Source organism: Medicago truncatula, chromosome 2, assembly GCF_003473485.1.
Source record: "Medicago truncatula cultivar Jemalong A17 chromosome 2, MtrunA17r5.0-ANR, whole genome shotgun sequence".
Classification (NCBI taxonomy): Eukaryota; Viridiplantae; Streptophyta; class Magnoliopsida; order Fabales; family Fabaceae; genus Medicago; species Medicago truncatula.
The window spans coordinates 16,493,906-16,517,140 of NC_053043.1; the positions used below are offsets into that span (position 1 = coordinate 16,493,906).

The 23,235-nt window shown below is 31.7% G+C and overlaps 2 protein-coding genes across 5 annotated transcripts; both read right to left on the minus strand.

The window, feature by feature from the left end:
* Positions 1–1,782: 1,782 nt before the first annotated feature.
* LOC11444380 (oxysterol-binding protein-related protein 4C) lies at positions 1,783–9,192 on the minus strand. Of its 4 annotated transcripts, XM_024776067.2 has the most exons (8): positions 9,032–9,189; positions 8,479–8,663; positions 7,282–7,437; positions 4,823–5,068; positions 3,958–4,054; positions 3,038–3,332; positions 2,416–2,518; positions 1,819–2,091 (listed from the first exon to the last, which is right to left on the minus strand). In XM_024776067.2, exons 3-8 carry the CDS (start codon positions 7,411–7,413, stop codon positions 1,840–1,842), a joined length of 1,125 nt encoding a protein of 374 aa, XP_024631835.1. In that variant the 5' UTR covers positions 7,414–7,437; positions 8,479–8,663; positions 9,032–9,189; the 3' UTR covers positions 1,819–1,839. The 4 variants fall into 4 exon arrangements, with proteins under 4 accessions (XP_013463406.1, XP_024631835.1, XP_039686413.1 ...); XM_013607952.3 differs by lacking the exon at positions 8,479–8,663 and having other exon boundaries at positions 1,783–2,091; positions 9,032–9,192; XM_039830479.1 differs by lacking the exon at positions 8,479–8,663 and having other exon boundaries at positions 7,315–7,437; positions 9,032–9,192.
* An 8,361-nt stretch (positions 9,193–17,553) lies between these two features.
* Positions 17,554–22,808, minus strand: LOC11442809 (cellulose synthase-like protein G1). The gene is made up of 8 exons (XM_003595003.4): positions 22,154–22,808; positions 20,857–20,949; positions 19,804–19,905; positions 19,486–19,698; positions 19,285–19,387; positions 18,810–18,988; positions 18,293–18,640; positions 17,554–18,138 (listed from the first exon to the last, which is right to left on the minus strand). Exons 1-8 carry the CDS (start codon positions 22,724–22,726, stop codon positions 17,671–17,673), a joined length of 2,079 nt encoding a protein of 692 aa, XP_003595051.1. The 5' UTR covers positions 22,727–22,808; the 3' UTR covers positions 17,554–17,670.
* Positions 22,809–23,235: the final 427 nt, after the last annotated feature.

A 23,235-nucleotide genomic window follows, 5' to 3' on the forward strand; every position in this document is an offset into this window, starting at 1 on the left:
ATGACAAGAGCGTAAACTATGTGGACGTAACAGACCTGAAGTACTAAAGGCATCTAGAGTTGGTTTCCGATTAGGCATGGGAAGCGGCTACCCTCACTGATCACATGTATAGGGAGCTTGACAATGGAGCAAATTATAAGACTTTACAGCTAGCTAACACACTCGACCTTGTTACGAGTATACATTATAATGAGTTGCTTGTTTATTTACATGTTAAACATGTTTTTTTATTCTGATACTGATATGTTGTAGTTTATGCAGGCTTGAGTTTTTCAACATTTTCAGTCAATGAGGGCTATGGATGATTGGGATGGATATAAGGAAGATTGACACCCATGTGCCATATAAGAGTCAATCAGACTCATTCAGGTCCAATATTTTGGGTGTAGCATACACTTTCTTTGTTTTGGTCTCTCTCTCCTCTTTTATCTAAATTAGTAAGAAATTATAAAATTGTTTCGTTAAGATTAAAAAATTATTTTAGTGTTACTAAATCGATTTTGAATTAATAGTAAACGAAAAGAATATCTGAATTTAAGGATATTGTGTAATGTCATTTAGCTTTTTTTTCTTTTGCTAAATAAAAACAAATATATTGAGTCATACGTCATAATTTAACTCGTAAAAATGTCAAAATTGTTAGGTCGGATGCTATGATCAGAATTTGAACCCCTCAACTTATGAGTGTATTCGTGTGATTTCAATTACTATTGTTATTTCGTTTATCTAAAAACAATTATAGTATGTTTAACTTTATGTAATTATGTTAGTAATTATTACTAGACTACTTGACAAAAGAAAATATTACTTTAATTACTAACATAGTTACATAAATTCAAACATTCTATCAAAAATATCATCAAATGAGTCATTCAAACAAGTAGTTGGCACCAAATTATGAGTTGAATATTGATCCAACCCCCTATATCCATGAATGGCTTTGTCAATACCCCCATGTTGTTGTTGTTGTTGTTTTTTTTTTTTTTTTTTTTTTATTGTTTTGGCACGCCTTGTGCTATAACAATTACGGTGTTTTTAGTAATATAATTCATTTTAGTTTCTTCAAAAAAATTATTAATGATAGATTTGATTGAAATAATCAAATATGAATATATAATTATTTTATGTATTCAATAATTGGATATCTTAATAAAAATGGATATAAAACGTTCTAGTGATAAAAAAAATACAGATTGCATATTGGAGATATGAAGGTTGTCGCTTTGAGCTCACAATGTCTTAGAGGGAGGTGAATGTAAATCCCCCTTTTAAACTCTTTTAGAGCTCTAAAATCTTTTATGCTTTGGATTGAGACACAACTCTACAATCCTAAAATTTTATAATGTAAAAAGTTGTATTATATAAAAGATTTATTGTCATTAAATATATCCAGTTAGATTCCTTTCTCACCATGTTTCTCTCTTTGCTTGAAATCATTTCTCCTAGATTAAAAAAAGTTGTTGTACTTTGAAGTTTTTTTTTTTTTTTCTCTTTCTATTCTTCACAATAAGTGAATTTAACATAAAAATTATTTTTTTTATCTAATAAAAATTATTTTTATTTCAATTTTTAATTGCATAAATATAAAAAAAAAAAAAACACAAATACATAATACAATTATAGTCATCATTTCTCACCATGTTTCTAAATAAATGGTCATCATTTCTCCTAGATTAAAAACAGTTGTTGTACTTTGAAGTTTTTTTTGTCTCTTTCTGTTCTTCACAATAAGTTAATTTAACATAAAAATTATTTTTTTTTATCTAATAAAAATTATTTTTATTTCAATGTTTAATTGCATAAATATTAAAAAGAAAATAAATCAAATACATAATACAATTATAGTGCTATGATTGGAGCAGCTGATACATAATTATGAATAGGTGTACAGTCCCACCCTACTTCTTTGCTGTAAGACACTACAAAATGCTTAGGAATCCAATTTTCCCCTTTTGAATCTCTTTCTCTCATGAGCTCTCTCTGTCTCTCCTCCACTACTTGCTTTGCTTCTCTTGCTTTCTCCCAATCTTTGCTCACTATGGCTTGGCTCAATCCACTCCAAACATGGACTGATTCAGTTGGCCATACACTCTAATGAACAAAAGAATTTCATAGCACATTCAACAAAACATGTCAATCCATATAATACTGATACATATAACACTGACAGTCTGACACGTTATTGGCACATTATAATAATTTCAAAAAATAAATTTATTGAATATAATCACGTGTCATTGCCATCAGATATAACTTCAATTTGAAGTGTTAGTGCTATAATATACTAAATAAATTAAATTTTTTGATTTGTTTGTAGGTACATGAATTTGCTTTTATTTGTTAGTCTTATAAATGATAACAAGAGAGAAATTGGTCCATAAATGAAATAATTAAAAGGTGAATTGTTTTTGGTACCTTTTCATCCTTGAGAATAGGAGCTTGTAGCCTTGTAATGACTTCTGTTGCATCATATATCACTGCAACTTTACCATTTTCTCTATCCTTCATTTTTACAGTCCTGCTTAACAAATTGGATGAGAATTACACTAAGGTATATGAATTAGCAATATAATTATTGAAAGTATATTAAGCCAATTGTATAAACTTTCATTAATCAATTCTTTAGGATCTTTAAGACTTCTCATATATTTCATATACATTTTACTACATATATAAATAAATCTAAAACAGAAAAAGTGAAAGTTTTTTTTTTTTTTTTTTTTAACAAAAAGTGAAAGTTAATATGTACTTAGATGCAATATTTTAATGTCGGACCGGATCAAACATGTGAGATTATTGGATCATGGTTCAATTGGTTCAACGATATTGAACACGATGACAAGTTTAAAAAATATACTAAAAAAGCAAGTAAATAAGTGCAAAAAATTAAACATAATTGAACCAACCACCGTTAAAACGGTTCAACTAGACTGCAATGTAACCATAACCAAACCAACAGGCGAATTGGCCGGTTTCCGATTGAACCATATGGTTAAGTCTGAATTTTGTAATATTTCTTATAAGAAAGCTACAATACCTGTCCCAATGACCATCAAGTTCATATATAACTTTCAAGGATGAAGAGTCAAAGATCTTCCCTTTGATCACTTTATGACTTCCACCAAGTCCTAGAAAAGAATGACCTGATTTGTAGGATAACTCAGCTACTAGGCCTGTCTCTATGCACCTTATATCAACAGTGCCAACCCAATCAGCACCAGGAACTGGAAGAATTCTAAAGAAAAGGTTAGGAGAATTCATCTCATATGTTTCCCCATGATCTAAGAGCTTCAATTGCCTTTTACCGCGGACTTGAGCTTCAACTGATGTGCCTACACATTTGATTTAAGATACTCAATCTACACAATTTTTTACACTAATGAGTTGTATTTAGAAAAACCGACAAGGACACGAATACTGAATACGACACAAACATTGAAACATAAACATCAGTAATAATTTGAAAAAGGCTTAAATATGTCTTTCGTCCCTGTAAATATAGGTCATTTGAATTTTCGTCCCTGAAGTTACTAATCCTTCCAATCTGCCCCTGCAAATATTAATCATTTGACTTTTGGTCCTAATTAGATTTTTTTGCTGAGGTGGGCTGTCATTAGCGACGTGGTGCACATGTGGCAAGTGATGATTGAGCGAGGTGGTTTGCTTAAATAGGTCTTTCATCCCTACAAATATAGGTCATTTGAATTTTCGTCCCTGAAGTTACTAATCATATGTAATTAGGACCAAAAGTCAAATGATTAATATTTGCAGGGGCATATTGGAAGGATTAGTAACTTCAGGGACGAAAATTCAAATGGCCTATATTTGCAGGGACGAAAGACATTTAAGCCTTTGAAAAATTAGAATCTTATGGAAATGATATATTCTATTTCATTGCAACTTGCAAGTGAATGAGATGGAAATACTTATGATCCAAGAAAAGTTCAAGATATATACCATAAAATTTAGGAACAGGTTGCTGAGACCATGTGATTTCTATGTTTTCCTTCTTATCTGTTGCATGGAGTGCAGTTACTGGAGGGTGGTGTGACACCTGCAGATACGTGTAAATAAATAACCATTATATCATAAGGGGGTTGGGGTATTATTAAATTGGACCACAATAGGTGAATCAGACATCACATTTTAACCTTTCACTTATATGTTATTCAACATCCATTTTTCCATTCAATAAAAAAACACTTACTTACACTTGATTTACCAACAACATTGCATTTGAAAGAGTTTATTGAGAGCATATTTCAGCTTTATGAGAATAGCATGTGTTTTGGTACATTAAAATGTTTCACATTGCTTAAAATCGAGAATAAATTAAGTGTATAAATGCCCATTCTTTTCAACCACCGATACGTCTTTTAACTAAGGACAAAATTGTGAGGACTAACATAAAATTCAAAAACAGACAATAATATTGAGATATAATTCAAATTCGAGGCTAAAAATGTTGATTTGAAGTTGATTTAGGTATAACTCAGAATTTTAGTTAGGATTGGTTAAGTTACTTGCAGCGTAAGCAACTAACGAACCAAGTTAGTTAAGATGCTTGGAGGGCAAGCAACTAAGTGGTATTGGGCCTAGTTAGGTGCTTTGTAAGCCCATTTACAAAGTTGTATAAGTATACATTGAAATGATGACTGAAAGTATAGCGAACTTAAGTGACAATACAATAAGTTCTCTTTTTTTTGGAGCAAAAATAGTAAGTTCTTATTACTATACTATGTAGTGTATATCAATTAAACTCATAGTTTATGGAATAAAATGCTAATTAAATTGTTTATCAAATTCAAAATTGAGAGAGTACCTGTTCTAGTAACACATTAAGATTTCCCTTTGAAACATGGTGTGTCTCACCAAGAATAGGGTTATAAGGAGCAACACCAAATGATATAGGACGTGTGGTAGATATGGACCATGCTACAACAGATATGAACCTATCCAATGGACTCTGTCCTTTATTGCATATGCTTAGCAAATCTGAAGCAGTGCAATACACTGATTCACCATAGCATTGAAGTTGTGATTTTGGTAAGTTAAATTGTGGTGGCAGCTGCATGTAACAAAAAAACTTTTCTCATCAATCTCTGCAATACATGTCACAAATTATTGTGCCATCACAATTCTACATTGAGTACTATTATAGATGGTTTGTATTTTCGAACTTTTTTTTTTTTTGTAGATAGACAAAATGGTAAAGTCATTATAAACTCATACACATAAGTGGAGGTACCGGAGTTCAAACCCCGATCATGACATCCGGCCTAACAATTTCGGTATTTTGCCAGATGAGCTAGGACTTCTGAATTGATTAAAAATAAATACAAGTAGATGCATTGATTATATATTTCTTTTTGATAATATAATTGCATATTTATCTGAAGGGTCACTTATAAGCTTCATTTCAAATTAGAGTACACAAAACTTGCTGCCTTTTTTACTTTAATTTTTTTTTTATTTAAAAAAAAGTTTATAGTACAAAAACATCACATGACAAATAAGGCATCCCAACTATATTTGCATGGATCCGGATTCCCTAATTTAAGGTGGGAAAGTCACACGACTTTGTGTCTATCTCTATCTCGTATGTTGTTTACTTTCTTATATTATCTATCATTTCTATTTTATATTTTTCTTTCATAAAACGAAAAAAAATTACACTAAAGTCACCGTAACTTTCCTACCACAAAGTCACTCAATTCAAATCCATATTTTCATCTCTTGTGACTTGTCATTTTAAGTAAAAATGTTATTAATAAATAAAAATAAATTGACAATCACAACTCTTGCCTCTTGGAGGGACTATGCCAAAATCCAAGCATGAGTTATCAACATCAACCGATTGATAATAAAAAATATATTAGGACGACAGTTTAAATAGTTTTTTCTTTAATATATATATATATATATATATATATATATATATATATATATATATATATAATTCAAAATGAAGGTAAACCATTTAAAAGAAAATCAAACATATATATTTTGACAAATCTTATCATATTTTGGTCCCAAAGGACAAGAATTTTGGTTGAAAGTGATGCACAGGTTTTTATAAATATAAATATGAACATGAACTATGAATGTCATGTGCACATTGATGTCCAAGTCCACAAGGATATATGACATAAACCGACAAGGGAACTCTCTCCATACCTCTATATTTTGTTAGGATATATTTCTCAACAAAAAAAAAAAAAAAAAAAAGAATTCATACATTCCACTATAACTATTTTTCTAATTGAAACATTTTTGTGTCTACCTCTTTCTAAATGAAATTCTTCATATTTGTAAAAAAAAAAAATGAAATTCTTCATATCTTTTGAAAAATGGAGATGATTCAACTCTCATTTATTTTAATGCACATGAAATATATTTTCTTAGTATCCACTTTAGCATATATTCCACATAAATTTCCAATCCAAAAATAAACATAAGGTATATTGAAAAAGACAGGGTTGCAGAAAGTTCTTCTCGAAACATAATTATGGATAAAAAGTCATATTTGCATTGATGTCTAACTCAAAAATGATATTCACCCTATTTCTTAAAAAAAAAAAAATGATAGTCACCCCTCCATCAAATTGAACTATGATTCCGATATCATTTATAGGAGATTTCGAAGAGCATCAGAGAAAAAATAGGTTAAAAATCTACGTCATCAAGAAACTAAAACATCAATGACAATTCAAAGTCTTAAAATTTTAAGTGGAAATTTGGTGTCAAAGCGTATGTGAGTTTTGGTCTTTAGCTCGTTGTTACTCCCAAAAGATAGATAGATATATGAATAAAAATGAGATATTCTTATTTGAAAGTGTGTGAGATAATTCAACTCTCATTTATTTTAATGCACATGTATGTTTTCTTAGTATCCGCTTTAGCATCTATTCCACATAAATTTCCAATCCAAAAATAAACATAACGTGTATGGAAAAAGATAGGATTGCAGAAAGTTGTTCTCAAAACATAATTATGGATAAAAAAAGTCATATTCACATTGATGTCTAACTCAATAGTGATATTCACCCCTCCATCAAATTGAACTATAACTCAGATACCATTTATCGAAGAGCTCGAAAAACATCCTAGAAAAAATAGGTTAAAGATCTACACCATCAAGAGATTTAAACATCAACGTCAATTCAAAATCTTAAGATTTTAAGTAAAAATTTGGTGTCAAAGAATCGTGTGAGTTTTGATTTTTAACTCGTTGTTACTCCCAAACAATAGATAGATGAATAAAAATAAGATATTACTTACTTGAAAGCGTGTGAGATCAGATCCTGGGCGTACATTCTTGAATAAACTTAATAGTCGTTGCAAAAGATTAGGAGCCCTATAAGACTCTTCTGAATCTGATTCTTTTGCTAGTTGCAATGGCTTAGTGAGCATAATTTTTTTCTCTTCTTTGTTTATCTGCACAACCACCATTTCTTTTGTTAATTATTTTATGAAAAACTTAATTACCCTCTAATCTCAATTAGTGTGGTATGAGAAGCATAAATTATGAGTTTTTCCTAAAATGAATATATGAAAATGTTGCATGCTATCACATAAAATTGTTATATTTTTCTAAAATGAAAAAAAAATAAAAAATCCTAACATTCTCCTGTAACAGGAAGTGTTTTTCTTTTAAAATGATGATGCTTCTTTTCTCATACAATAATAGGGATTTTATTATTTGGACATTTCGTGCAAAATAAATTTGTCATTTTTGATCAAATTTTCAAGAAACTATAAGAAAAAGTTAAATGCAAATGGGGGAGTGGGGACTATTACAATGCTCTTTGAGAGGGGCTGGTTAATTAATTAATTTTTTATGTAGATTGTGTCTAATTAATTAATTTTTTGTGTGGCCTGCATAATTTTGTCTAATTAATTAATTAGACAAAATTTTACTATAAACTCGAAGCCGGCTTGAAGGTAAAAACTAAAATTAAAGGTCTAAAGTCCATTTAATTTTTGTTTTGGGCGACAATGCCAAATTCACTTCAATATGAGAAGTATAATGCCCTATATTATTTTATATTTTTTTATCAAGAGAAGTATAAACAATAATTAAAAAATAATAGCAAATAAGGATATTTGATAGACATTTTATAACTTCCTTTTCATATCACTCGTGACATATTTATATAGCATTGTGCAAATTGTGCTCGTGAACTAAAACAACACCTTTTTCCTTCTTGTTTCGTTTTCACTTACGTGCTTTGATTGAAAGAGAAGAATATTGTTAAAGTGTATATTCCGTTCACACAAAATAGTCATATCAATAATGGTCAAACTAGTATTACTTGTATACTTAAGCACACCACCAAAAAATTTAGACACATTCTACCAATCTTTCTATAAATGATTGTAGTTGTAGAGAGTTCACATTATCATGTGAACCTAAATAAACAGACAAAAAAGATAACTTTGTCATGTGCTGGAATGCTGAGAGAAAAAACATCTTACAAGTAGTAAGAAAAGGATAAATTTGACGGCTATTTAGGTATTCAATATTTTCCTCCTCCAATGGGTTTGGTCCCTATTAGTATTTCTGGAACATTGGTTAACAGGACCCTTGACTAACGTCGAGCCAACACCGTACTCACCGAACATAGACCACTTACACGTCATTATTCCTTCTAGAGCATATGCTAGCAATACAAGAAAGCAAAAACAATGTGGTTATGTGTTTGCATATTTTTTTTGCAAACTCATTGTATCCTAATAAGATGCTACATAATTTAATATTTTGCTCTCATATGAAATCAATCCTTATGGATCTCATTTTTTCGACATGACTGGATTGGATTACATCCCAAGTTCTTAATTAGGCACTGGAAACCATTCAAATTTGTTTATGACAATTCTAAATATATACTAAATGAAGGAGGAGTAAACATTACTAATGCACGTATATGTCTAATGTATAGACACATACAGTTATAAGAAACAAAGAATGTATATTAAAGTGCATATATATATATATATATAATGAAAAAAAAGAAACCAGGGTACATACCACCATATCTCCAAGTTGAGGAAGAAGTTAAAGCAGGTTGAGAGAGAGAGAGAGAGAGAGAAAGGTACAAGGTGGAATTATAATGATGTGAAAAAATGAAGAAGCGGCAGAAAATTGAGAGATCAGAAATGCAAAGTTAATATTGGAATTTAATTTGTATACATTGCTTCAATATATTATATATATATAGTTGAGGTGAGCTAGGACGACTTTGGTGCTATATGAATCGACGTGGAGCCCAGGTATAAAGCCAGGAAGATTTTTTTTACAGGGTATTTAATATACTGGTTATCCCTATTTTTGTCTACACTTAAATTCTTTTTTACAATAAAACAAACGAGAACAAAAAAACATGTGAGCTTAATGGTCGAGATTAGTGCACCACCAATAGCATAAGTGAAATGATAGGAGGGGATCCAAATCCGCTATTCATTCCCAAATTATATTATAATTTTGCAAAAAAAAATTAATTCAAATAGTATCCGTGAGCATATTTTAGTTGGCAGAAACAATGCATTATTATATGTAGCGTTGGGTTCGAATTTCGGATACTTCACTCACTTATTTTTAAATTTTAAAAATGTGATACGACTAAAAAAAATTAGAACAATTTTTTTTTTTTTTTTACAACAATAGCCGTCTTTATGTACTACCATCAATGTGATGGTATTTTTGCACTTAAAATGAAAATTAGAAAGGCACACTTAGTTTTAAGACCTTTTAATTTTGAATTAATATAACATGCTTCAAAACTTTTTTTTTATAAGTTAAGAGAGGTTGGATATCAAGGAGATTAGAAACATTTCAACTAGGATGATACCTAATTGAAACTCTTATCTTCTACCACATATTTCATGTATATTTATTAAAAAAGAAAAAAATAAATATAAAAGGGAGGACTAGTCGACTAGACCAAAACACTCGAAAAAAGAAAATAAAGAAAAAACATAACCAAAAACAACCTAAGAAAATATGTAATTAGAGATGTTATTCCTATATATTCTTATAAAAATCTGCCAACAGATTCGGAGTCACTATCTCCATTGTTTGACAAGTTTGCCTTAGACGAGGAGGCTTTCAACGCAACAAATTTCTTTTCCCTCTTCTTGAGATCTTCCTCACTAAATTTCAACCGTATGATCCCGTGTTCATGCTCGTTGAGTTTACCAAAGAGAGTGGTGATTCCAACGGTGTTAAGGTTTTGAGATTCCTTTATTGCGATGACCTTGGGCTGCCAATCTCTAGTCATGCTCTTAACACTTTGTTAGTACAATCTTGGTTTGAGATGTCTTTTCATAAGTTTTGCAATTTGTTAACAATAGAGCGAACCTCATTTGCATGGAGGAGATGGATTCATCATCTTCCATGCGAAAGAGTTCATATTGTGTGATAAGAGTATTAATTTTTTATTGCTTGACGTCTTTGGTACTCTCATGGAGAGTTTCCAAAGCGTCCCACATTGCCTTAGCGGTCATACAATATGAAACCGAGTGATACTTATTCACTCCTAGAGAGGAAATAAGTATGTTTCTCGCCTTTAAATCATATTGGACCTTTTTTTGTCATCGTCGGTTCAATTGGCTTGGGTTTGTTTTGCACGATACCGTCAACTTCAACTTGCGATTCAAATCGCCCGTTGACCACGACATTGCAAACATCCATGTCGACCGATTGGATATGGATGCTCATGCATTTTTTCCATTGGTCATAGTTTTTGCCGTAAAAAGTTGGAGCTATATTGTACGCCTCTTAGCCTCTTTGTTTGTCATATCGACTCTTGCGGTAGTTAACCGTTAGTGAAGAGACCAGACTCCTGATGTCACTTGTCGGTCTATATGACGAACAACAAGGTGCGCTAGAGGGGGTGAATAGCGTTTTTTAATTTTCAAAAGAGTTTGCGAAAGCGTGAATTGAAAACGTATAACTTATCGGATTCGTGCACAACAAAGACATGAATCGATTCAGAGTAAGTATGATTCAATTCAAACATGTGTAAATGGACAAATTTGGAGCTATGAAGGTTTATACGATTCAAGCAATATTTGAATCGAATCAAAGTAACCCAGATGAAGGTTGATATGAATCAAAGAACAGTAATACGATTCAACAAGGCAAAACACAAGACCAGAGAATAAATTTGATACGATTCTACAACTTGTGATTCGATTCAGGCATGATAAGAATCAAGAAGCCATGAATCAAATCAAATTGGCATAAACGTCAAGGACCAACACCAGAGAATAAAAATGATCATACGATTCAAGCTATTTTGAATTGAATCAAAGCCTTAGAAATTAAAGGTTTTGCCACACAAAAAGTTTCGCCACGAAATGAAACTTAACACACAAGACACTTTGAAGAACCCTAAAAACATAGATTGCTAGGTGCTTTAACATGCACTAAACATTATAAAGAAACAATAAATATCATCAAATTATCTAACATCCTAATCAAACATCATCAAAACAAGAACTATACTAGGGTATGGACAAATTTCCTCATAGACATACTAGTATAGTAAGTACAAATTTAATGATATCCAATCAACTGACTGAGATCAGCCACACCTTGTGCTATAACAACCTTAGATTCTAGCAATGGGCTACTGCATTGCCCATAACTCACCCTCTCAGTCCTTGCATGACGTGCTGACTCCTTATACGACAGAATAATTGTCCAAATAGTGAAAGATTATTACATGTACATGTTTCATTAATGTTCTTGGTGCAATTCAGCTGGATCAATTATAATTTTTAACTTTTGAATACAAGATGGAAACCAACAGAGACAAAACAAGCAAGCCACCCCATAATGGACCACAAAATCAGAGATCAATACAAGATGGACTATAACTCAATCATATCAGAGGTAAAATCTAATAAAAGTGCAGCACATGTGATGATAAAAGGTGGTGTCAAACCTAATGCTTCTAGTTATCACTCTATTATCGATAGACTATACAAAGGGGGATCAAGAAGTGTTGTTATGATTAAGATTACACAAAAGGTGGATGAGTTGCTACTTGTTGAACATTATAATCTTATTATGAATAAATATGATTGAACAATAAAAAACTATTTAAAGTGAGCTTGTTTGGTGAAGCATTGGTGTTAGCAAAGACAATTTGTTGGTTTGGTTTGGTTGCCTTCCTAATGATGATATTATATTGTAACTTTCAGATCAATGAGGACAGGTACACTCTCTATGTGTGTAAGATATATGGAAATACGTTAGGATGGTACAAAAGAACCATGCTTTTGTGGTATGTAGATTACATGCTTTGTAGTTTTCTAATTAAAGGATCATGCTTGAGAAAATAGGATATTGAGGGTTAGTTTTCTAATTAAATAAATGATTTTCACATATATCAAGTTTTTTCTTGTGTTTTTTGTGATTTCATCGTCTGAATGCGGCATTGTGTTGTTCATCGTCTGTTTGATTTCATGTCCTGTTGCGGTATTCGTTTGGTTCCTATTGAAAGACCAAAACCAGTCAGTCACAGATTCAATCAATGATTTCGGCGTCAAAGTTGCAGATTCAAAAGCATGTGTATTATGATGATTTAAATTTTATCATATTATTTGTAGTCATTTTGGTGTTGTATGCGATTAACTTGGATGATGTGAGTTTGTTCGCAGATTCACCGTCTACATTTTTAACAATATTGAGTTTGTTCGCATATTCATCTTTTACATTTGTAACAATATCAATCATATTATTATATCTGATGTATTTTATTAATTTGAATGAATGAATCTCGTTTTGCTTTAAAAAAATTATATATGGCATAGTATGTCATCCATATCTCCTTAGACTTTTAAAATGGAGAAATAGTAATATTCAATGTTTCTTGACATATCGTATCTATTTGCTCTCACAAGTCCCTACCACATTAACCATAATAGATATCTTCGTCCACCGCTCTTTTATTGACCGAGTCTGAGAGACCTTCTTTGACGAGGGATGGGAGATTACGAAAGTTGATAGGAGAAGTAATGGCAATCTATGGACTTGTCAAAGTAAAGTAAATGTTTGTAAGCTAATCTCACCAACAATAACAAAAACTAGTAAATGTTTGCAACAAGACAGACTTTCTTCACTTGAACTTCATGTTTTAATCATCATGGTGGAACTCAATGTAATTTTTTTTTATGGGAAATGATAACGATGTTCCGTGACACTCTTTAATGATCTTTAACAGTAAGTTTGACTAATACCTCAAATTCGTCTTTGAATTTTAAAAAATCGGTCAAATTCGTCCCTGAATTTTACGAAATAGCTATTTAGTCCCTGAATTTACAAAATATCAATCAAATCAGTCCCTCCGTTAAGTTGGTCTATTAACAGAGGTAACATTTAACGTTAACCTCTTACAAGGCTTACCACGTCATATGTCACGCAAGCAGGGACCAAATTGATTGATTTACAGAAAATTGTCAAGGACCAAATTGATGGATTTTCAGAAAATTGTCAACGGCTCTTTCTCCTCTTTCTCATTAACGGCTCTTTCTCCTCTTCCTCATTAACGGCTCTTTCTCCTCTTCCTCATTAACGGCTCTTTCTTCCCCAAATATATAAATTTGGAACCCTAATGTTATAATTTGTTACCTACAGTTCAAAATCCTCTAAATTTCTTCCATGAATTGAACACAGCATGCAAGAGAACACGTCATCACCACTAACGGAGCTTTTGGACGGAGGGACCATTTTGATGGACGTATGTAAAATTCAAGGACTAAATAGATATTTTGCAAAATTCAGGGACAAATTTGACCGATCAAGGACGAACTTGAGGTATTAGTCCAGTAAGTTTTATGAAAAATTATGTATTTGATGCATTGAAATGATTTTATGAAAAATAATTTTTATATTTGGGATCCTTAAAAAATGTTCTAGAACACTCGTTAACAAGACCATTTTTTATTATGTTCAATAAAAATAGTATTCTTCTGGAAATTGTAAAAATAAAAATTATAATGCACGATGAATTTGCTTAAACATTTAAAAATTTTAGTATGAATTCCTTTGATATGTACAAGTTTGAGTGATTAACCTTACATTAACTATTAATTGACAAAATACTTATTCCGTCTCACAATATTAATCGTTTAAGATTTGTGCACGATTATTAAAGAAATGATTAATTGTGTTGATTACAATGGTAAAATTAATATCATTTACCAAAATAACCTTATTAATTGTAGTTAGTGGAGTAGTTAATTAAGTTGGATGAAATTCAATAAATAAAAGTATAATAGTGAAAAAAAAAATGTTGCATTGATATTCTAAAATGACAATTATTTTGAAAAAGAGAAAAAATGTTAGAAAAACAATTTTTTTTTAAACAGAGTGAGTATTTAATATATACGACCCTTTTGTTAAATAAGACCAATTTTTGAATTTATTGGGGCTGAATTTTTGGGTTTAAGAATGAATTTGGAAACAATTTTCTAGGTTTGGGGTTGAATTTAAGGATTAATTTCTAGACTAGATTTGATGGTGGGTTATCAAGAAAGAAGATAAAGGCTTGAATTTCATAAGAGAAAAAAAAAAAAAAAACATACGATCAATAAAATCAAATAAAGGCTTTAATTTTAAATTTCAGAACATAGAGGCTTTAATACCATGTGTTCTCCTTGTAGTAATCCATAGTATGAGTACCTCTTGACTTGAAAAAGACTTGTTATAATGGGTCATTCTAGTGGTGCAAGTTGTACCAAATATATGCCTAAAAGTTTTGGACATAAACATAATATCTCCCTCTTTTAAAGTTATGAAGTATTGGACATTAGTCAAGATCTTTTTCATTAACAATTATCTAGATAAAGATATAAAAAATTAGAAAAAATATAAAGTAATTAATGATGATAAAACACATTTAATTAAAATATCTATTTTTTTTTTTTTTTATATCTACTTCTCTTCAAATTATATCCTCTATTGTTGCTACCTTCAGCAAGTAGTATATTACACAAGACCGGTCCAAAGGGGCTGCATGTGAGGCAGCCACTAATCCAAAAATACAAATTTTTTTGAGGAAAAATACAAATTTTTTATTCACTTCTATCCGTGGTTTTTATTTTGATTTGTTTAATTATATTATAAAAGTTTTTTTTTTTTTTTGAAGAAACTAATATAAAAGCATTTTTTTATTCAGTAGGTGATAATTATTAACCTGGTTGTGTTTTCTTTGGCAAATAAATTAAATATCACATGTGATGATGTTGAGATGGATTTGATACTTTGGATGAAACATGAATTTTTAATATGTAGCCTATCATATATATGCAATTCTACTTCCTTGGAAAATAATTGTGTAACACCCACACGGCTGACGAGAGCAGGGTAGTGGTCGCCGGTGCATAAGACACGACAATGAGCGGTTCCTAACAGTTTATAGATGAACCGATCACACCGGAATGAGAGGGATTCCGAGGCCGTGCAAGTATGAGACTGCATGGTTGAAGGAAGTCTTATACGAATTGTTTGATACTACCTATATCAACAAGATGCATCTTCTTTTTGGTAGCACATTCCATAAGAACTCCACAGTTAAGCGTGCTTGACTTGGAGTAGTCTTTGGATGGGTGACCTATCGGGAAGTTTCCGGGTAAGCGTGCGAGTGAGGACAAAACACGCTGAAAAGACTCGTGTTGGTTTGTAGGGTCAGTCGACAATGCTTAAAGTTGTTTGGAATGTTACAAATGGTATCAGAGCAAACATCTCCAGTACGGTGTGGTTCGGGGATGAACCAAGCGGAAGTTGGTGGGCATGTAACACCCACGGCTGACGAGAGCAAGGGAGTGGTCGCCGGTGCACAAGGCACGACAATGAGCAGCTCCCAACAGTTTATAAACGAACCGAATCAAATTGGAATGAGAGGGATCCCGAGGCCGTGCAGGTATGGGACTGCATGGTTGAAGGAAGACTTATACGAATTGTTTGGTACTACCTATATCAACAAGATGCATCTTCTTTTTGGTAGCACATTCCATAAGAACTCCACAGTTAAGCGTGTTTGACTTGGAGTAATCTTTGGATGGGTGACCTACCGGGAAGTTTCACTGTAAGCGTGCGAGTGAGGACAAAACACGCTGAAAAGACTCGTGTTGGTTTGTAGGGTCATTCGACAATGCTTAAAGTTGTCTCGAATGTTACAAATTGAGATTTCCATTTTACAAAAAGCAAGCGAAAGTATATTGCTAACTTGCTTCCTACTGTTTTTTTAATGCAAAAATAACCGATATTCATACAATCAAATTGATAGAGTACATCAATACAATATTAATTCAAAGTCGTTCAAATAAAAAAAAGGAATTTACGAATAAATACACAACATCCATGTTAAGAGCATAAAACGGCATAGTACATATCTCTGCAAATATGCGTATGTTTAAGCATCCAGAATACTCGTGTCTTCAAATCTGCAATATTAACGACGTCAAAGTCATTAATTGAATCTGCACTTGATCATGAATACTCTTTAATATTTTTATGTGGGAGTAACTTACGAAATATCATTACTCTCTGCACTCCACCTCTTTAGTAAGTGACTTCATCAATGCGTAATTTTTCCAGTTCTTGCGATGCTAGTTTATTGTCCGTGATGCAACCTAGAGAGTGACGAACCACTTCATAATTCTTCTATATCTCAATATGTGAAGCTTGTAGTCCGTGTCGAGAGTGAGTCAATAAATACTTCTAATTCCATCAATGTTGTGACGCATTGCTCAGAGCATGTGACACAAGGTCAGCAATAGTTGGTCTTCCTGCTTTTCTTCATTCTCTGTCTTATTTCTCATCACCGAAATGTCGGTAATGACTATACCCCAAGAATTAACATGCTAAAACTTATAGTAAGCATAGTACAGTTATAAAGTTGTCTGGTTTGGTAATTTTTACTTGTTTCAAAGTATTTTTCATATTGTTGCTCTTTCATGACTTTTTGAATGAGATTACTTTACTAACTACTTTTTACTCTAAAATGGTGACAATAAGACACTAAAAACCCTATATTATTTCTTGTCACTAAAGCCCCACACTTTAACGTTTGCTTGTCCTTGAGCACGCTTACTTGTAAAATATAATTCATAAGTAAAATAACAAGTCTCATTGAATGATAAAAATACCAAATGTCTTTACCTGATCCAACAAATACCACCGACATTTGATGCATTCTTTTGCTCAAAGATTTTGGTTCTTTAGACTTCCATGTCAGCAGGTCGAAAGCATTCACCACAAAGATTCTAGCTAAAACACAACCTTTTTCTACCTACTTAATCTACTTAAAATTGAACCAGGGTGATCACTTAGGCGACATGCACATGCCACTTGACCATACAACTTGAACACATTCTAAATTCAACTTGTACATAGAATACACACATTTTTGGAGGATTTTACAAGTTATAACATGTTGTAAATTTATGGACACGGTTGGGAAGCATGTCACATTACAACTTGTGGTGGCATATTTCGTGATCACAAAGGTTAGGACAAAAAATACATTAGGACAAAAAATGTACCATGTTAGAAACAAATGAAATTCATCAAAAGTAAAACTTAAGATTACAAAATTACAAGATACAAAGTCAAAGCACTATCACATATTCCTCTACATTTCATGGTTCAAATGTTTTCTACCCACCCTTTGTTTTCATAGTTATAATCCCCTCTAGAATAGGAAAGCTTAGAGCCATTACATAGCTAATAAGGAAAACTTGACCAAACATTTCATCAAAATTCCTCACATTGAGTAGTTTCCATAAACCACCAAAGAAGCAAGTAATATTTAGTATGAGTAACACAACCATTGGTGCCATGAGCAATTTTGCACCGTCGAAATTAAACCTACCCTGCTCATATTTCTTTTGCGTATCTTTGTCAATTGCTTTGTCTGATAAAGTGAATTTTACCTTGTTCAACCCAAACCATTTTTTTGTTGCTTCTATAATTGCAAAAACGCACCCAATTGATGTTAGAATCGCATTTCTTTGTTCATTCCACCAATGTGTCGAGGAGCCACCGGTTGTAATTACCTCGATAAAATGTTGAATCTGACTGGATACAAACAATACTGCAAACACTATAAACCAAGGCTCTGTAACCTGTAACAAAAAATAAAATTATAGTAACTAAACCTTGAGGAGGAGAACACTCTCAGATCCCAAGCCTATACCACTAGGCCAACCCAAGTGGGTTATTATGCATGAACACTTATACGAGCTTAAAATTTAAATAAAATATTCATCCATTTCTTACCTTTGGAAATACAGGTATTCCTTGCAAGAAGCAAAGTTGAGGAACAATTCCATATAGGGTGTATGGAACAACATATAGGGCTAAACTTGACAAGTGACAAAAGGTTAAACAATGAACAATAGGCAATCTTGAAATCCCATAAGTGAATGGACTATATTTAGATATTGCAAACAACAAAAGTTCAGATACCCACTTTATCAATTGACTCATTCCCTCTTTCATGTTAGTTGGAGCACATCCTAAGAAACATGGTATTTTTGGGTAAAGATAGGTTGATCTCCATCCTCTGCAGTGAAGGAGATAGCCAGTAATGGTGCTCTCAAGTTTTATAGCATACGAGAATCCCACCTGTTGATATCAATCAAGTTAATGATGGACATAAAAAATGTCGATGCATAATTAGGCCATAAATCCTAACTCAACTGATAAAAATGTCGAAATTGTTAGACCAGACATCATGACCAAGGTTCGAACCCTAGGTTACTCATTACCCTAATTTGTATATTTATATTCTTACCTCATTACCCCAATTTGTGTTTCTCTCATAGGAACAAGAAGCCACTTCACATGCTTCTTGTAAAATTACATCTCTTGAAGTATTCTTCTTAGTAGTTTGTTGACCACGTATTGCTTTCAGTGATTCTACATACATAGTAGACTTGCCAAAGTTGTTTTGAGCATCAAGTAGATAGTCCACTGCCATTATAAATTCCATATATATATTGTCTCTTTCAGCCAATATGAATAAAGATAAAATTTGTCATTAAAAAAAAAAAATTTAACATAACTATTTTACAACAAAAAGTCTTGTTAACGAGTAACTTAAGATTATTGGTTAAGAATGTAACAAAAGAAAGCTTTATCTTTAAAATATAACTTTTTTTTTTTGCAATTACACATTTTCTCTTTAAAAATTTACCTTTTTGTTTCCTAAAACAATATCTTGAAGACATTTGTTAGAATTCATGAAATTGTAATGATGCTATTTGTACCTTTTTGGTTGGGACTTCCAAAGAGTAATGCACTTCTGCTTAAATAATTTCCACTGCCAGTGAGACCTGGACCTCTTAACCCATCCATTCCTTTCCACATTGTCTAAAAGAAATTACAATATGCATGTTAGTTCATAAACAAAACAAAAACACAAAAATGAATGAATAAAATCTAAAGAGCTTGAAATTTTGGTGACATACCGTAAAAGCATTCCTAGCCTCACTATTATATATGTCTTTCTTGCTAATGTTGTGAAACATTTGAGGGAATTGGACAAAAGCAAGATCTTGAGATATTTTAGGATCAAGAAAAAAGCACATGGATTGTTTGGCTGATGATGAATCATTACAATTCATATCACAATCTACAATAAGAACATAAGGGCCATTGCTGATTAGCCCTGATACCCTAAGCTGTAATCACATTTGATGAAATGTTTAAATGATAAGTATATGCATATAATATGTATTGAGAAAATTATGAGCATTGTTTAGAGATTAAATTAAATGAGTACACACCAATGTATTGAGAGCTCCTCCTTTGTATCTATGAGGAACATGTGGTCTTTTTTCACGAGACACATAAACAACTAGTGGCATTTCCTTTTGGTCATTAATGATCTTCAAAAAAAGATAATAAGGAAAATCATCAATATGTGTGTGAACTATATATTTTGATTGTAAGAGATGAGGGAGGAAAAAAAGAAGGTATTTTCTGACTTAATAATATGGCAACAATTGGGACCATCCGACACAATAGAAGCAAAAATCTTGTTCCTATCTAAACCATTTTTTTTTGTATTTAATAGCAATATCTAAGCCACATTATTATTTTTTTGTTAAGGATGTTGAAGAGTGTTACACAAGCTATTGATAGGGATCTAGGACTTGCTCAAAGTAGAGGTGGGAGTTATGTTCAATGACTTCTATGTCAACAAGAGTTCGTGGAAGAGTTTCTTCTCCTATTTCAATTTCTCGATTTTTAAGGGTGTGTTTGTTTCAATGTTTGTAATATGATTCATGGGAATGTGAGATAGAAAATGCAACATTCTCATGTTAGTTTCAAGTTTTGAAAGTTTGTTCCCCGGAATTTTATATTTCCAAAAATGCTATTTACACGTGATTTTTTCTGTTGTTATTTCTATGCTTAAAAGATGGAAATCTAACATTTCCATGAGAATAGAACTCAACTTGCTATAACTTCCAATACGACTCACGTTTATTTCCATTTTTATTTGTTTAATCAAATAATTTGTAAAATGTTTTTAGAAAATCTAATTTTTTACCAACACGTGGATAGTAATGTTATTTCTAAAAATATTATTCCTAACAATAACAATCCAACGAATATAATTTCTTACCTTAAAACAGAGGGTAACCTCAATTTATTGGTGACTTTATTGATGTCTTTACACATAAAAATATATTTGTCATTTCATAAAATATATATATATATATATATATATATATATATATATATATATATATATATATATATATATATTCATTTAACTAAATTATTCCACATAATTTATATAGATATAGTCATTATTCGTTAAGTCATGTGGGTACCTCAATCCGAGAAAGTCTATCAGTCACCATACAAAGATTCTTTGAGTTGCTTCCAAATTTCTGGATATTTTTCTGCATTTTCTCGTATTTAGCCTGTCAAATTGTAAAATCACCATGTGAACACTAAAAGCATCAAGAGTAATGTTATTTGAACCTATGTACTAACAACAAATAAAAAAAAACATTTGTAAAAATTATAAATAATAATAACTATTTGATCTTTGATAAATTGTGACGAATTGACGGTGTAAAAAAATTTACATTGACATTGATTAAAATTATTTTTTATATTAAATATGTGTCCTTTTAAGGTAAAATGGGAGCAAATGGAGGAGGAGGACCACCTGCTAACCCAAGATAGATTAAAAATAAAAAGGAATATTAAAACACAACATAGAAAACATAAAAACAATGCAAAAGATAGATCATCCCAAAAGGGTACAAAACATAGACAGAAAGTGCACAAACATGTACCACCAACACAATCTAGTAAGCCAGTACGAAATCGAAACCTACAAATTGTGACACATTTTTCAACTTGGTTCTTTGAGATACCCTCTCAACCTCTACACTCTTTTCTCTTCTTTTATTGCTCTATTAACCATACAAGTTTTGTCTCTTCGGATTTTTTTTTGTTAAGTATCCTAGTGGCTAGAGCTCACACAATTTAATTGTGGAGAAGTGGAGTGTCCGGAGTTCGAACCCCGGTCTCTGCATATAAAATGCAATATCCATACCAACTGAGCTAAGCTCATGGGAATTGTCTCTTCGGACTTTAGTTATCACACAATCTACTTTTATAACCTAACGATGATTAATGAAACATAGAAAGCGAAAATCCAGAAAGCAACACATAAAATAGATCGTGAATCAACACGATTATAAGCCATACTGCTTGTAAAGCAAGCACCTAACTAAGAAGCTCATTAGAAACATTTGTCATGTTTATTTCAACTAATTAATGTTCGGTATCACGACAACTTTGCTGTAATAACAATGAGCCACCGCAATTTTGATAACTATATTGTGATATGAAACATTCTAATTAGATTGTCTATATGAATTTAGTTAAGTTGGTAAAGACAATGCATAATATATGTAATGTCTGAGGGTTCAAACACCGAACACTGCCAAAACATTCTAATTAGATTGATCATGATTATAAAAGGGAAAACAAGTTAAGAATATCATCCAAACTTAAATCCCAACCAATTATTTTTTTGGCTACTAATTTTTGTTGCTAAATATATTTTATTTAACACTGATACTTTAGAGAGTTATAATAATAAATAAATACCTTAATTTGGTCCCTCTCTTCTTCAAATTCACGTGTTCGAAGAAGATGTTCATCCTCACCCAAAGCAGAGAAAAAAAACTTAGGACACCTTGACTTAACATCATATTTTTTACAAAAAGGAACCCAAACTTTAGCAAATTGAAAAGCCTCTTTAATACCAAAAAGAGTAACAGGAGAACCTCCATCATCAGAAAGATAAATAGAAAGTTTATTACAAGGGTAATCCATTGCAATAGCAGAAACAACAGTGTTCATAACATCAATAGTTGGTTCTTTTTCAGGATCAATTGTACACACAAATATGTCGAGTCCCGGTAACTTCTCGTCGGCCGGTAAATTCTCGGTCATAACTGATCGAGTTATCGGCCGCCAACGGAATGCTTGGTGGGAAAACCACATAAATGAAAAAATAAGCTCAGCTAGTGTCATTAGAAACCATGGATATGAAATGAATAAATTATTGATACGGTAGTAAATGAGAAACAAGACACATATGAAGTGGAAGATTATGTGAGTTCTGCTTAGAGGTAACCATGATTGAACTGTTTCTTTGTGAAGTGTGAAGGTTGCCATAACAATTCAATAATTTGAAAATTTCACTACAAAACTTTTTGAAAGAACTACAAAACTTTTGTATATATGGCTTATTATTTTCATTTATATAATGTAACTCTTTCATTTATGGTGGCATGGTACTGTTGGCTAGTGTTGTAATGCTGTAGGGTCACATACACTGTTTTTTATTGCTTTTGTAGTTTTGTTGTAATTTTGGGCTCTTTTTTGGCAGTGTGGTGAACCCCAGACCTTGCATATTTTATATATTGTTTAAATGAGATAAGTTCACGATAACATAATTTTGGGCTCTTATTGGTTACTTCTCGTAGTTGGTTGGAAAAGTTTAAATAAAAGATAATTGTTTTTCATATGCTATCATTTTCTCTTGAGCTCTACTCAATTATAAAAATATCTCTGTTTAGATTATATAATTTGAACTGCTTTTTGAAGATTTTCGAATTATATAATCTAAAAACATGTTTAAACATATCCTTAACCAACTTTAGAAAGCCTTTAGAAAGCGGTGA